At 42.7% G+C, this 14,333-nt stretch overlaps 1 protein-coding gene across 2 annotated transcripts in view; it reads left to right on the plus strand.

Annotated features, from left to right (window-relative positions):
* Nucleotides 1-14,333, plus strand: part of LOC139952553 (uncharacterized) — a 52,475-nt gene that overhangs the window by 28,359 nt on the left and 9,783 nt on the right. For both annotated transcript variants that reach the window (XM_071951722.1, XM_071951723.1), the window contains exons 6-16: nucleotides 1,889-2,050; nucleotides 3,801-3,968; nucleotides 4,779-4,949; nucleotides 5,910-6,073; nucleotides 6,468-6,524; nucleotides 6,808-6,912; nucleotides 7,827-8,336; nucleotides 8,989-9,175; nucleotides 10,801-10,989; nucleotides 12,101-12,528; nucleotides 12,834-13,002. In XM_071951722.1, coding sequence (XP_071807823.1) covers nucleotides 1,889-2,050; nucleotides 3,801-3,968; nucleotides 4,779-4,949; nucleotides 5,910-6,073; nucleotides 6,468-6,524; nucleotides 6,808-6,912; nucleotides 7,827-8,336; nucleotides 8,989-9,175; nucleotides 10,801-10,989; nucleotides 12,101-12,528; nucleotides 12,834-13,002 — 2,310 coding nt within the window. The remainder of the gene's footprint in view (nucleotides 1-1,888; nucleotides 2,051-3,800; nucleotides 3,969-4,778; nucleotides 4,950-5,909; nucleotides 6,074-6,467; nucleotides 6,525-6,807; nucleotides 6,913-7,826; nucleotides 8,337-8,988; nucleotides 9,176-10,800; nucleotides 10,990-12,100; nucleotides 12,529-12,833; nucleotides 13,003-14,333) is intronic.

Consider the following 14,333-nt stretch of genomic DNA (forward strand, 5'->3'; position numbering starts at 1 on the left):
TTATTCAACAATTACACAATTTGACGACAAGTCCATGCCATGTACTATACCCTGTAGTATAGAGTACTTATTGTTTTGGAATACCATGATCCACATTTGCGATCTAAGCATGGCAATTACCAATGGCCTTGTGAGTGAAAGAGCCCATAATCAAGTCATTTTTTAACCTGTGTAAAGTGTGGCCAAATGATACTCATAGACCTAGCTAGACCAAGACATTTTACAACTATGATGTTCGTTCCGTTATTGCCTCCATGAACAGTGCTTGAGGGCAACATGTTCTCTTGATTTATGAATAATTATTAGGCATACCTTTTCAAGTTCCTTGATCAATTCCAATAATTATTCAAATTTTGTGCAGGTAATTATAAGTTATATATAATAATTGTGCCGGCAAATATGTAGCGCACTATAAGCTTAATCAATCACAAGAAACATCTTCTTCCTTGTCGTGTGCAGCCTTCAATTGATTGAAGCGCATGGGTTCACTTTGGCAACAGGAATTTGTGTCAGATGCAGATAGAATTATGTACAGGTGCGGGTAAAAAAGCTGGAGATGAGGTTACTTCAGTCGGGGGTCCCTTAACACCAGTTTGAAGGCGTCAAGGGACGGGTACGCCGCAGGATCAACTGGGAGGTTGTTCCAGTCCCGGATGGTGCGTGAGAAGTAAGAGCTGGCGTACGCTGAAGAGCTGGTATATACGTGGGGTTGTGAATCAGGAGCCATGACCTCTTGTTGATGTGGTTGAATGTGTCAGATGGGTGCTCCAGGGCATGTCGACCAGGTTAAATCTTATTTTGTACACCATTTGAAGGCGACTTTGATGACGACGTTCCTGTAGAGAAGGCCATTCGAGGTGATCTAGCATGGCGGTAACACTGCTTGTTCTTCTGTAATCTCCCATGACAAATCGAGCTGAGCTTCGTTGGACTTGCTCTAGCTTCTTGATGTTACGTTGCGTGTGGGGATCCCATGAAGTTGCTGCATATTCTACGGATGGTTGAGTAAAGGTGGTACAGACAGCTTGTACTGTGGCTCAGATTACGGGAGAAGAAGGCCTTTGTGCAAGTGGCTCTTTTTGTGATGTTGTCAACAGGGTGTTGAAGTTTAACCTCGGGTCAAGGTGGACTCCCAGGTATTTAGCAGAGTTGACAGCCACCAAGGTATGCCCGTGAATGGTGTAAGAGGTAGGGACACTGTTCCGCTGTTGGTAACGCCAACAACTTGACACTTTAATGCATTGCAGCGTATCAGCCATTTCATTTCCCAGTCTTGGAAGGCGTCGATATCCTTCTGGAGGCTGATGGCATCGTTGGTTGTAGAGATGTATCTGTAAACAACACTGTTGTCTGCAAATAGCCTGCACGTAGTTGTTGAGCTTGAGAGACAGTCAGGCAGGTCATTAATGTACACTAGGAAGAGTAGAGGGCAGAGTAAGCTGCCTTTTGGGACTCAAGATGTGACGCTAGTTTCGCTGCTCTTCTGACCATCGACGAGAACATTGACTGCGGGAGTGGAGGAAGCCTGTAATCCATTCCAGTGTCTTGTCTCTCTAACACCGTAATGATGGACTTTCTTCAGCAGGTGCCGATGAGACACTTTGTCGAATGCCTTCTCGAAGTCCAGCAGTACCACATCGATTTGCGACTTGGTGTCCGACCCCTTAGCAAGGTCGTCCAGCATGCAGATTACCCATTTACCCATATTGGTGGAGAGAAGCAATTATACTAGTTAAGTGTCTTGAACCCACACTCTGCTGAGCAGAAAGCAGCAGACCTTGAGTTCGGTGCTCTTAACCACTCGGTCACTTCTTACTAAGCACGTTTTTAACGTCTTCCCTTTAACAAACTCAGCTCATCCAGAGCCATTTATTTTCTTTACTGACAGTTGATGGTGGTTGGGGAGCCTGGGGAGGATGGACTCTATGTAATACAGATTGTTATAAGTATCGGTATCGTACATGTGACAACCCTGTACCCAAGTATGGTGGTAAGGAGTGCCCTGGAGACAGCCGTAAAACTGCAGCATGCAGCCTCGTGGTGTGCCCTGGTAAGTCAAGTCTTGGTCTTTGTATGTTTTGTCGTGTTGTCATTGGGTGCGTTCGATAAACTTCCCTGGGTCAAACCTGCCGTGCTCACATGGGTGAGCCTCTGACAAGAGCTAATCGAACGATCACACTCACCCTCTCGTGGTGACGTCATACACCTCCGGCCAGCCCCAAGTGACCCACTCCACAAGCAGGGCACTGGGGGCTGACCCGGGTGAGCCCCTGGAATTATGTCAAAGCTATTTGAACGCACCGGGGGCAGACCGGGGTCGACCCAGGTAAGCTAATTGAACGCATCCTTTATTAGAGAGGTTTCGCAAGTCTACGGATACACATACAGATACAGATACCTCGACAACTATTGAATTTTGCACACACGTTAGCTACGGATACAGGAGCTCATACACGTCATCGTACACATCATACTGTTTTGCAGCCTTTTAGCTGTCTTTTTGTCCTAGATCAAAAACATTTCCCATGGAATTGCTTTCACTGGTATCGTGCTTCAATTATGTATGGCAAAATTATGTCATTAGGCTAGTTGTGATGATTGTAACCCTCCATCCTCTGGACGATCGTAGACCAGGGCCCAATTTCATAGAGCTGCTAAGCATGAAAATTTGCGTAGCATGAAATTTCTTCCTTGAAAAAAACAGGATTAACAACCAAATTTCCTTTTCTTGCATATCGTTTATTACTGGTGTTCAGCCATTGTTTGCTTATCCTGAAAACCATATGGAAATTTGTTTGGTAATCCTGTTTTTTATCAAGGCAACAATTTCATGCTAAGATAATTTGTGTGCTTAGCAGCTCTATGAAATTGGGCCCAGAGGGTTACAACGGTGGAGTATGCACAAGATTGTACCACATCCCGACACACTGTGCAGTTTCTACCAATGTTGACAGACTAGTTACAGATTTGACAAATTTTTACCAATTTCGAAAATCATGACACAAAGACTTGATCTTCAATGTCTAATGAATCTTTTCGTAACACTCAAAACATCATTGAGGAAATATTTTGAAGAAAAAGGACAGAAACTTACCAGAGCCCAGACTAATAAGCTAACGAATTGAACACAGACCATGGCTTGTCCATTTGTAAAGTGTTGCCATAATAGTACTAAGTACTTCTTTTAGTTATTGAGTAGACTTGTTGACAAGTTGTGTAATAAAACGCTGGAATTTAAGTCCAGGTGGGAATGCGCATGGTAGAATTACACCAAAGCCAGTCCTGGTTACTTTCCACGTGGCAGCAGAAGAAAACGCCCAATGGGAACATGGCTTAAAGGAACACGTTGCCTCGGATCGGACGAGTTGGTCTATGAAAAGCGTTTGAAACCGTTTGTTATGAAATGCATATGGTTAGAAAGATGTTTTCAAAGTAGAATATAATGATCAACACAAGTATCTCTCAAAATTGCACGGTTTCATTTTACGTCGTGAACTAACACGGTCGGCCATTTATGGGAGTCAAATTTTTGACTCCCATAAATGGCCGACCGTGTTTGTCGACGAGGTAAAACGAAAACCACGCAATTTCGAGGCATATTTGTGTAGAGCATTGTATTCTACTTTTACAACATCTTTCTAACCATATCGATTCTATAACAAACGGTTACAGAACGCTTTTCAAAGACCAACTCGACCGATCCAAGGCAACGTGTTCCTTTAAGTTAAGAGTTATGACTCCCCATTGGACTTGTCAAGTTTGTACGATACCAAGTCTTTTTCTTCCTTGTTCTGTTATAGTTGATGGGCAGTGGAGTGCATGGAATGAGCATTCCTGTGATCAGACATGCAGGGGGCGAAAAACCAGACGCTGCACCAATCCTCCACCGGTAAGAGGAGGCCAGCCATGTGAAGGCGCTCATGAAGAGATATATGGGACCTGCAGAGGCTTTGACTGCGTGCACAATGGTACGATCAATCAATGAGGCAATACTACATTAAACCCTGACACTAAACCCAACACTAACACTAACCCTCCACCAGTCCTTAGGTAACAAGCCATGTGAGGGGGTTCATAAGGAGATATATTGGACCTGCTGAGGCTTTGACTGCATGAACAATGGTACGATCATTCCTTGAGGCAATACTACATCCCGGTTCATACTTTCTGTGTATGCGAATTCAATACAATGTCACAAATTCCCAATAATTAATTCAGAGGAGTAGAGATGTTCTCATATTCTGCGAAACATCCGCAGCGAAAATAGCCCTGTGACATCAAAATTCGCTTTGCATTTCGCAGGAAGTATGAACCAGGCTTAAAGAGAGTGGACACTATTGGTTATTGTCAAAGACCAGTCTTCTCACTTGATGTATTTTAACATACATGTATGCATAAAATAACAAACCTTTGAAAATTTGAGCTCAAGTGGTCGTTGAAGTTCAGAGATAATAATGAAAGAAAAAACACCCTTGTCCTATGAAGTTGTGTGCTTTCAGATACTTGATTTCGAGACTTCATACATGTAATCTAATTTTGAGGTCTCAAAATCAAGTTCAGGGAAAACTATGTTACTTCAGTGGGAGCCGTTTCTCACAAGGCTCTATACTATTAACAGCTCTCCATTACTCATTACCAAGTAAGGTTTTATGCTAATAATTATTTTGAGTTAACCAATAGTGTCCACTGTCTTTAATACTAACGTTCCACTAGTCTCGACACCCTGAATTGTTGATAAATTGTATAAAATTGATTTGATGTATTGATTTATCTTGAAGGTGAGTGGTCCGACTGGACACCTTGGAGTGAATGTAGTAAGACATGTTCCAGAGGGAATCAGACAAGAGTCAGGACGTGTACCAATCCAAGACCAAGAAATGGTGGTAAACCCTGCCCAGAAGATGACGAGACGGAACAGTTCCAAAGCTGCTTCAAACAAACATGTCCAGGTAAAACTTTTCGGCATCAAGTGGAAAGGGAAGCTTTACAATTTGTGTGTTATGTGTCACATAAAATGTATCAACGGGTGTGTTCGACAGCGTACTGAGTTAGACCCAAACTGGTTTAACTTTCGAGGTGGTTGTTGAAAGTTGTTCCCCATGCGTTCAGACAGCACTAAGTTAAACCCAATACGGTTTATCTTTGGTTTGAAGAGGTCAAAGCAAACGCGACCCCGTTACTCTAACATCCGATGTCTGAACGACGTCAAAAAGGTCGTTCAGCTCTTTGAGTAAATTCCTACTGGAGCATATCAAGGGCACCAAGGCAATGGCCAGGGGGCATCGAGGCAATTACCTCCGTTGCTCATGTGAAATATCAGGCCTGTTTTAGTTTTGAGGGAGAAGTGTATCCAACATTACTCCGATTGTTCTTTGGTTGTGTTAACAACCAATTCCCTAAAGGAACACGTTGCCTCAGATTGGACGAGTTGGCAGTATAAAAAGCGTTTGTAAATGCATATGGTTGGAAAAAAAATGTTTAAAAGTAGAATGCAATGATCCACACGAAATTGCGTGGTTTTTCGACCGTGTTAGTCGACAAGGTAAAAGGAAAACCAAGCAATTTTTCCAACCATGCATTTTATAACAAAGGGTTACCATGCATCTTACAACAAAGGGTTACAAACGCTTTTTATACTGCCAACTCATCCAATCTGAGGCAATGTGTTCCTTTAAAAGGAATAAATCTAGAATAAATAGATTCGGCCTAGAAATATTCAATGTAGGTCTTTATAAGTCAAGATTTTTTAATTATCTACTTCGCGGTAGTAGAATAAAGAGAAACTCTACCTGGCAAGTAGATACACATATGGTGTTACTGCAAACCAAACATATATCAAGTTTGTTTATGTTTACAATATTTATTTACAGAGAACAAACCAATAAATTGGCTTTTCGTTTTATTTTCAGTTCCTTTGGGCTATGTCCGTAAGGTGGTACGACCAAGCATGAACATCCCTTTCGGTACAATCCTTGGTATTGTGTTTGGCTCAATGGGAGGCTTTACATTACTCTTGTTGATTGGTTTAGGTATTCGTAAACAACAGCTCCTCAGGAAGCGCAACAAACTCATGGTAAGCTCATTATTCACCATTAAAGACACTGGACACGTTTGGTAATTATCAAAGACCAGTATTCTCACTTGGTGTATCTCAACATAATACAATAAATAACAGCTATGTGAACATTTGAATTCAGTTGGTCATTGAAGTTGCAAGAAAATGATGAAAGAGGCTTCTGGCCAGAAGTCTTTTATTATTTTCGTTAGAAATAATTTGCCACAATGTACAATACACAGGAACACACATGGGCTTCTGATTTAGGGCTTATCCAATGTTGTGTAGTTCCATTGCCGTCCTCAAACATATACCTGTTCTGTAAAAATGTTCCTGTACATGTATAGTAATAATATTTATGATATATTTTTGTTATCACAATCAGTTTGGATGATATTTTTGTTTCCAACAGGAAGAGCGTGAGAAATCTAAGCTTTACAAAGATGCTGCTGACATGAGCATTATTCCGGTAAGTGGAACTTCTGTAATAGTACTCTGTATATTAGAGAAACAAGATAAAAACAACTGATGCAGGCACAACTCGGTGGATCAAAAGAAGGTAGATAGCTCATCAGACAGTGAGTTCTGGCACAGACTCGCTCATGAGAGATGAGACCAATTCTTGCAGTGATTTGTCGTCCACATAAATGACATGAGAGTGTCTTTGGCCTTGTGCACCCTTCATTTATTCATAAAGAAACCATATCATTTTTGTACCACATAATTTGCCTAATTATTGTGTTATGTTGTAGGAAGGGAAGAAGAGTGCTCTAAATAAGCAACGTCGTCAGCAGTTGAAGGCAAGACTGAAGAAGAATGGACGCTTTAGTGAGACGGAACCCTTGCTGGACTATGGAGTAAGTCAGTTATCAAAACATATTGTGAATAGTGTTCGAAGCTTTGCATGGTGTGGATAATAAGAACAACTATAAATATGAATAGTTGACTTGCAGGTACAACTATGAGTGAAATCTTTTTTGAGGGAGTGCTGGCTCTGAAAAGAGCCAGTTTGGTCTCGACGTTTCGAACAGTATACTCTGCTCCTCTTCAGGAGAGTGTAACATTACCTAATAGATGTTAAATTTGCAATGGGGATAAAGAATATTATTTTTGTTTTTCATCTTATACACTGATCATGATATGTGTTAGCACTGTATACTTAGTACTTTTCCAGGTTTTCCAGGTCATAATTTCCCGAGTGGGAACCTTGCATACGGCATGCCCTACAATTATGGCCGCTTTCATAACAACAAAGGGGTTGTTTGACATGGTCTATAGTAGAAATGAAATGAAATTGATTGAGGTCGTCTGTGGTCACTAAGAGAGGTTATAGGTTTAGGATCTCCTCCAGAGGGATCTTATCCTGCTTGTCTGAGTTCCAAATCATAATTTGATTCACTTTGCAAATAGCTATAATCTCATTATTATTATGGTTGCGTTCGATCAGCTTCCCTGGGTCGACCCCGGTCTGCCCCCAGTATGTTAGAATAGCTTTGAAGTCATTCCAGGGGCTCACCCGGGTCAGCCCCAAGTGCCCTGCTTGTGGAGTGGGTCACTTGGGGCCGGCCCGAGTTGCATGACGCCATCACGAGAGAGTGAGTGTGATCGTTCGATTAGCTCTTGTCAGGGGCTCACCAGAATGAGCAGTGCGGGGTCGACACGGGGAAGCTAATTGAACGCATCCAATAAAGTGTTGTTTTGTAATATGTATCTATATGTATGCACACTTAATCCAGTTTTGAAACTTGAGTATGTTTGTTTTTGTAAATAGTTTGAACTGGACGACCGTGCCTTTTCGTCCATGTCGTCTCGCCCCGGCAGTTCCATTTCCCGCCCCGGTAGTGCAGTCTCTCGCCCCGGTAGTGCCGTCTCACGCCCTGGTAGTGCAGTCTCACGCCCCGGTAGCGCTGTCTCACGTCCAGGAAGCGCTGTGTCCCACCCCGAGTCTTCAGTCTCCCGCCCAGGTAGTGCCATCCGAACCCCGACATCACCAAGCTCCACAGGCAGACCGGGGACGGCTGAGAGTAGACGTCTCAGCAGTGAAGCTGCAGCTACTCCTGATAACTTCGCTAGAGTACCTGAAATTACAGCAGCTGGCAGAGAGAACTCTTCGGTCGGAGTGAACGCTGCAACTAAATCCAATCAGGGTCTTGATGTACCTGGACAGCAGGTAGCCGGTGCACAGCGCTCTTCATTGCTGCGTACACCACGACCAGAGAGTACCAGGCCAGACACTTCTCTGAGAGTTGATACACCGATGATGATGGCAGGCCTCAAACAGGTACAAATGAAAGCAGCTTGGAGGAATAGATAGATTGCACATGACGTCGTTGACCACCATCTTTGATAAAACTTACCCGGAAAGGCTATCATTTGCTGAGAGCTGTGTGCAGCGCGTACTTGCGTGCACTTTTCTACTGTTTATCGTCAAATATGGCGGTCGTTGACACTATGTGCAATCCATCTATTAAGTCTAGCTCAATATATGGTACATTTTTCCATCAACAATGTGTACCTTTTGATTGCCAAAACCTCTGTGCAATGAGCAGCCATGATGGTGATTTTGGTCGGAAAAAAAACAGAAGCGTGAAATCTTGACGTGTACTTTTCTCATAATGGCGACCCCCTATACAATACATACCATTGCAATGCTTGGTAAACAAGCAACCTGTCTATATAAACAACAGAGGGCGCCAAACAAAAATAATACAATCTCTCAAAGGCAAGGCTTTTTTCTGTCGAGTTTTCTCGACATTGGGACGGAGCAACTACACGACGCACGGTCGAGTAAACTCGACTTTGGTAAGGAAGCGCTTGCATTGCGCGGTACTCGACAATGGTATTGAAAGGGTTAACCACTCGGCCATGACACTCTAAAAATTGAAGGATGTTTTATGACATTGAACGTTGATTTGATGTATCTTTGATTGCAGCTTGATGCCCAGTTGAGAGAGATGGCCGGTTGTCAAGCTGAGTACAGTAAGGGCGGAGTAGCCGATGGTGGTTTTGACGCTTTAGGTCAATTGATTGGAACGGCTGGTGATGCAGTAGCCACTGGTAACCCTGAAGCTGCATTAGCTGCACTCACACAGGAAGCTATGATGGCACAGCAAAAGACAGGTAAAACATCATCAAATACTAAAACAAAATGTGACCCACTCTGAAAATGAGTCAGATGTCGCCCAATGCATTATTATGTAATGGCCAGTATAATGTGGAAAATATCAGAACAATTATTTTTAGGCAATAAAGCTTTGAATACAACATTTTTGTGATAATACTTTAGTCTAATTTTCATCCTTTTGCGCGAAATGGTAGTTTAAAACATCATTTAAAAAAAAGATAAACTGTCTAATTTCAAATGGGAGTAACTCAGCAACACGATACACCCCAATACTTAGACATATTCCAAATAACTGCTGCTGGTACGTTCTTTCCTGCCAATTCTTTAAATTGTCAACATCTGACTCATTTTCACAGAGCGGGTCACAAACGTCTTGAAGGCACTGCACACCTGTGGTGATTGTCACTTGGTGTACCCCAACATTTGCATCAAATGTAACATGAATCACTGTGGATCACCTGATATCATTTTCTTTAAAGGCACATGACACAATTGGTAATTACTCAAAATAATTGTTAGCATAAAAGCTTACTTGATAACGAGCAATGGAGAGCTGTTGATAGTATAAAACATTGTGAGAAACAGATCCCTCTGAAGTAACGTAGTTTTCGAGAAAGAGGCAATTTTTCACCCAAATACTAATTGTCTTTAGTCTCGAAGCCCTTCTGAAAGCACAACAATTTGTGTTACAAGGTTTTACTTACTTTCATTGTTCTCTTGCAACCTCGACGACCAATTGAGTCCAAATTTTCACAGGTTTGTTATTTTATGCATATGTTGGGATACACAAAGTGAAAATACTGGTCTTTGACAATAACCAAAAGCCTTTAAGCACTATTTGTATTATTTGTGGCATGTGATGGCCTAGCGACTATTAAGAGCACCAAATTCAAGCTCTGGTGTTTGATCAGCAGAGTGTGGGTTGGAGTCACGATTGTGGTACTTTTGTCCTTTTAAAGACATTGGACACTATTGGTAATTGTCAAAGACCAGTCTTCTCACTTGGTGTATCTCAACATATGCATAAAATGACAAACCTGTATAAATTTGAGCACAACTGGTCGTCGAAGTTGCGAGATAACAATGAACGAAAAAACACCCTTGTCACACAAGGTTGTGTGCTTTTAGATGCTTGATTTCGAGACCTAAAAATCTAATTCCGAGGTCTTGAAATCAAATTTGTGGAAAATGACTTCTTTCTCAAAAATTACGTCATTTCAGAGGAATCTGTTTCTCACAATGTTTTATACTATCAACCTCTCCCAATTACTCGTTACCAAGTAAGGTTTAATGCTAATAATTATTTTGAGTAATTACCAATAGTGTCCACTGCCTTTAAGCAAGACACTTACTTATTACCATGATTTGCTTTGTAAATGTTGGGGAGGTATTGCTTTCTGATCTACCAACCAGGCTTCTGATGGATGATACCAAAGCCTACATCCGTATGGACTATAAAGGGGTAACCCTGTTTTAGCCCCGGGAGTAGGTGGCAACGGCCCCTGGAAAATAGTTGATTTGAAGCCAACACCTTAAAGTGGCCTTCAGGCCTTGTGTGTCAGGCAACTTGCAAAAAAAACGTGAAACCCTGTATTGACCAACATTGATTGTTTACCACTAGGCCTAGCACCAGGAGCTCACAGAGCTACTGGGGGAGGTGTCGCATCACTCAATGATGCCATGAGGAGTAAGAAACCATCGACCAATGCTCCTCAACCTGGTGCTGCTGGTGGTCAATCACTTAATGAAGCAATGGCTAGCAGGAAACAAGGAGCTAGACCTAAAGACAAAGGACAACCTACTGGTGCAGGTAAGAGTCTTCACTCGTGACTAGCGCCTTGCATTAACCATGGAGGAAGGAAGAGAAGGAGCTTAAACGAAGGGACTTCAAAAGTCGAACCTGTGGTACCGCGTTCGTTTATTGACGCCTCATAATCACCCACATACCTTATACAGACAATTGGCGACCTGGCGTATGTGAGTTTGCGCGTGCGCACTTGGTTTTTCACTCAACTATGGTGTCGTATGTTGTATGAATATATTTTGAGACCTGATAAAAATTGTGTACACTTTCGCCCACCAAATCGAAAAACACAATTGAATACCAACCACCCTCGTGTGTTAATACCCAAATTTTGAACCACTGCTAGTGACCGGAAAGTCACAGAAAAATGTAAAAACATGCCATTATGTTTCCGTGAAACACCACAAACGGTAAATGAAAACGTGTATATTCACAATTCTTGTCTCCAATGATTGAACTTTACGCGAAGACAACGGTGCAGAGCAGCGGTATCACGGGTTCTGTACAAAGAGATCTAATCCTGCTCGTTAATCTGTCGTCCAGCTGCAGGTCTCCTATCTTTTTCGACTGGTCAGACAGGGGCATTGTCAGGGTATTCTTTTGTTACTCTGCGGTTTTCCGGGTCGTTCGAGGTCCTTCTCTTCCTTCCTCCATGCATTAACCAAAGGCACTAAGATGGGCAAAGGTATTAAGTACGCTCATTGGTTAAGGCAAGGCCCTGCTCAGTCCCATCATGCATCCCACTCACACTGCATCATATTTCTATGCACTGCATATATGACATACTTCCTGAACAAAAATCTGTGCAAGCTGATTAGCCCATCCCAGCAGTCCTGGATAGACTGGCCGCTGGGGCCGAGAGAAGTAAGAGTCTAGAATGCTAAAATTAAATCCAATGGGGACGCATGGTAAACTGACCTCCCTGTCAACTTACTGCGACTGTGATGTAAAACCTTAAGGCCGAAATAGGTGCCGGAAGACTTCCGCGCAGCCACGGTAACTTCTGATGGGAACAGCTCGGCGCTGTAAACCTACCTGAATGAGCAACGCGGGGTCAACACAGAGAAGCTTTGAACGCACCCAATATAAATAAATATAAATGTGTTTCATTATATAGTAGAAGGTGTAACAATGCAGCAAGCCACAGCAGGCAAAGGAGCACGACCTCCACCCCAGAGGAGTCCAGCAGCTGGGGTAACAGTACAACAAGCTATGGGCGGTAAACCCTCGGCTAAACCTCACGGCCCTCAACCCAATACTGGGGCAGTTACTCTACAACAAGCCATGACAGGGGGCAAAGGGGCAACTAGGCAGGCTGCTGCCGGTGGTGGTGTCACTGTGCAACAAGCTATGGGTGGTAAGGGAGCTGCTGCTGCACAGCAACATGGAGCGGCTGGAGGAAAGACTATTGATCAAGTGATGGCAGGGAAGGGTGCCCAAGCAGCGGCTGGTAGAGGAGGCTACAACACATTAGAGCAGGCAGCAGCGGGCAAGAACAAGGGAGCTGTTCCTCGGTCCCAACCACAACCCACACTCAAGCGTGAGGTATGAAGCTTTCATTTATTTGTCCTATCCAAACCTTGCCATTAGACACGTTGTACCAGTCTCTCCAGCTCTACTCAAGATACCTGAGTCCCATCAAGACCACTTATGTAATATAGAGCATAGAAATAGAACCCGGAGAACACTGAGTGCGTTATTGTGCATGGGATTTCTTTGTGAGACCATTATTACGGACGCGCATATGCCACACGTGTGTCGTGGATGGAGCCTAATGGATTGATGTACTGAACAAACTTATGATTATTGGTTTTTGATTGTACCTTGGTTGTCATCCTACCCTCTTGCAGAGATCTAAAGTGGAGCAAATTGATGACAATTTCTGGGAGGTGCCCAAAGAGAGTGTTCAATTAGTGACTATGATTGCTAATGGTACATATGGCGCAGTGTGGCGTGGTAAAGCTTGGGACATCAGCGGCAAAGATGGCATGACAGTGGTGGCTGTCAAGGAACTTAAAAGTAAGTCATAAACTATGTTCTTATAATTAACAAATCCTGTCATACCAACCGGTCAAAGTCCAATGAACAAAAAATTTAAGAAGAACAAATCTTACATTACGCAGTAAAATAATGTCAGCGACGACAATGCTGTATACAATGTACAGTACATGTACTGAACTACAAGCTCATGCACAAGCATGCAGTTTTAGGGAATAACCATTTTTCCCATGCATGCGCAGACACATCAAGTCTGTTCTGGCGTTTGTTGCTGGTTCAAGTAATTTGACCAATAGAGAGTGTTTAATCTCACGCTATCGCATTGTTCCGAAACTCCCCCTAGCGTTTGAACAGTGTAAATTCTCTTAAATTCACCTGTTTTCAAACACTTCAAATTGAATTGACCAAAAGGCTTTGCTTTAAATGATTATTTTTACTCTCTTAATAATTTATATAATTCCTACATGTAGAAGAAAAAGGAAATGCTTGGAGATAAAGCCCCATGGCTCAAAACAGTAATAGACCATTATCAATTAACATTGATGGCATGTTTTGAATTCTTTACCCAGTCTTAAATTGCTGTTTAAGACACAGCTTGAGCTCTTTAAAACAGGTTGTTTTAGGACCTTGCCTTCGACTCGGGCCATATCCCTGCAGAGACCACTCTCAGGCCTCGAAATTACCGACGGCACCGACGGCAATTGCCGTCGGTGCCCTGTGCCATTGCCGTGATGCCCTCAAAATTACCGACAATTCACGGCAATATATTGCCGTGCCCTTTTTATCCAACTGCCGTCGGTTGCCTTTTATTAAATTGTAAAATTTACATGCATATATTAAATGTCAAAAGACTCGTTTCGAAAGACGCAATTAGGCGAGAAAAAACAATCTTTTCGCTGTTGTCAAACATTTAAAAAATCTACCCGAGTTGATTTCGCTAACACTACAGTCACACTATACACATAAAAGACGTGCGCATAAGATCCTGGCCCCAAGATCGACAAGAAAATTGGCTTATCGTTGGTGCCCGTAACATCATGATATTAATTTTAGTAAAATCGGTTCACAGGTCCCCACGTTGCAACCTACGTAGCAGCTTAGTGCACACTGCATTGCACTGCATTGAAAAAAACCTAAAATTAAACCGCCGGTGTCCACGGTGTGTGTTGAAGTGCACGTTCAATGGTACCCGTACAGTAGAAGTTGGCCAACACACATACACATGAACAAGATGGCGGCGCACCATCTGTGTGTTTAGTAGCAAGTTTGACAGTCCCTCACGTGCGTTTGTTGATGCACGGCTCGATGCCTCCATGATGTGGGCGATCGACGAAGAGTGATTTAAAATGAAG

The sequence above is a fragment of the Asterias amurensis genome, chromosome 20, assembly GCF_032118995.1.
Source record: "Asterias amurensis chromosome 20, ASM3211899v1".
NCBI classification, from domain to species: Eukaryota; Metazoa; Echinodermata; class Asteroidea; order Forcipulatida; family Asteriidae; genus Asterias; species Asterias amurensis.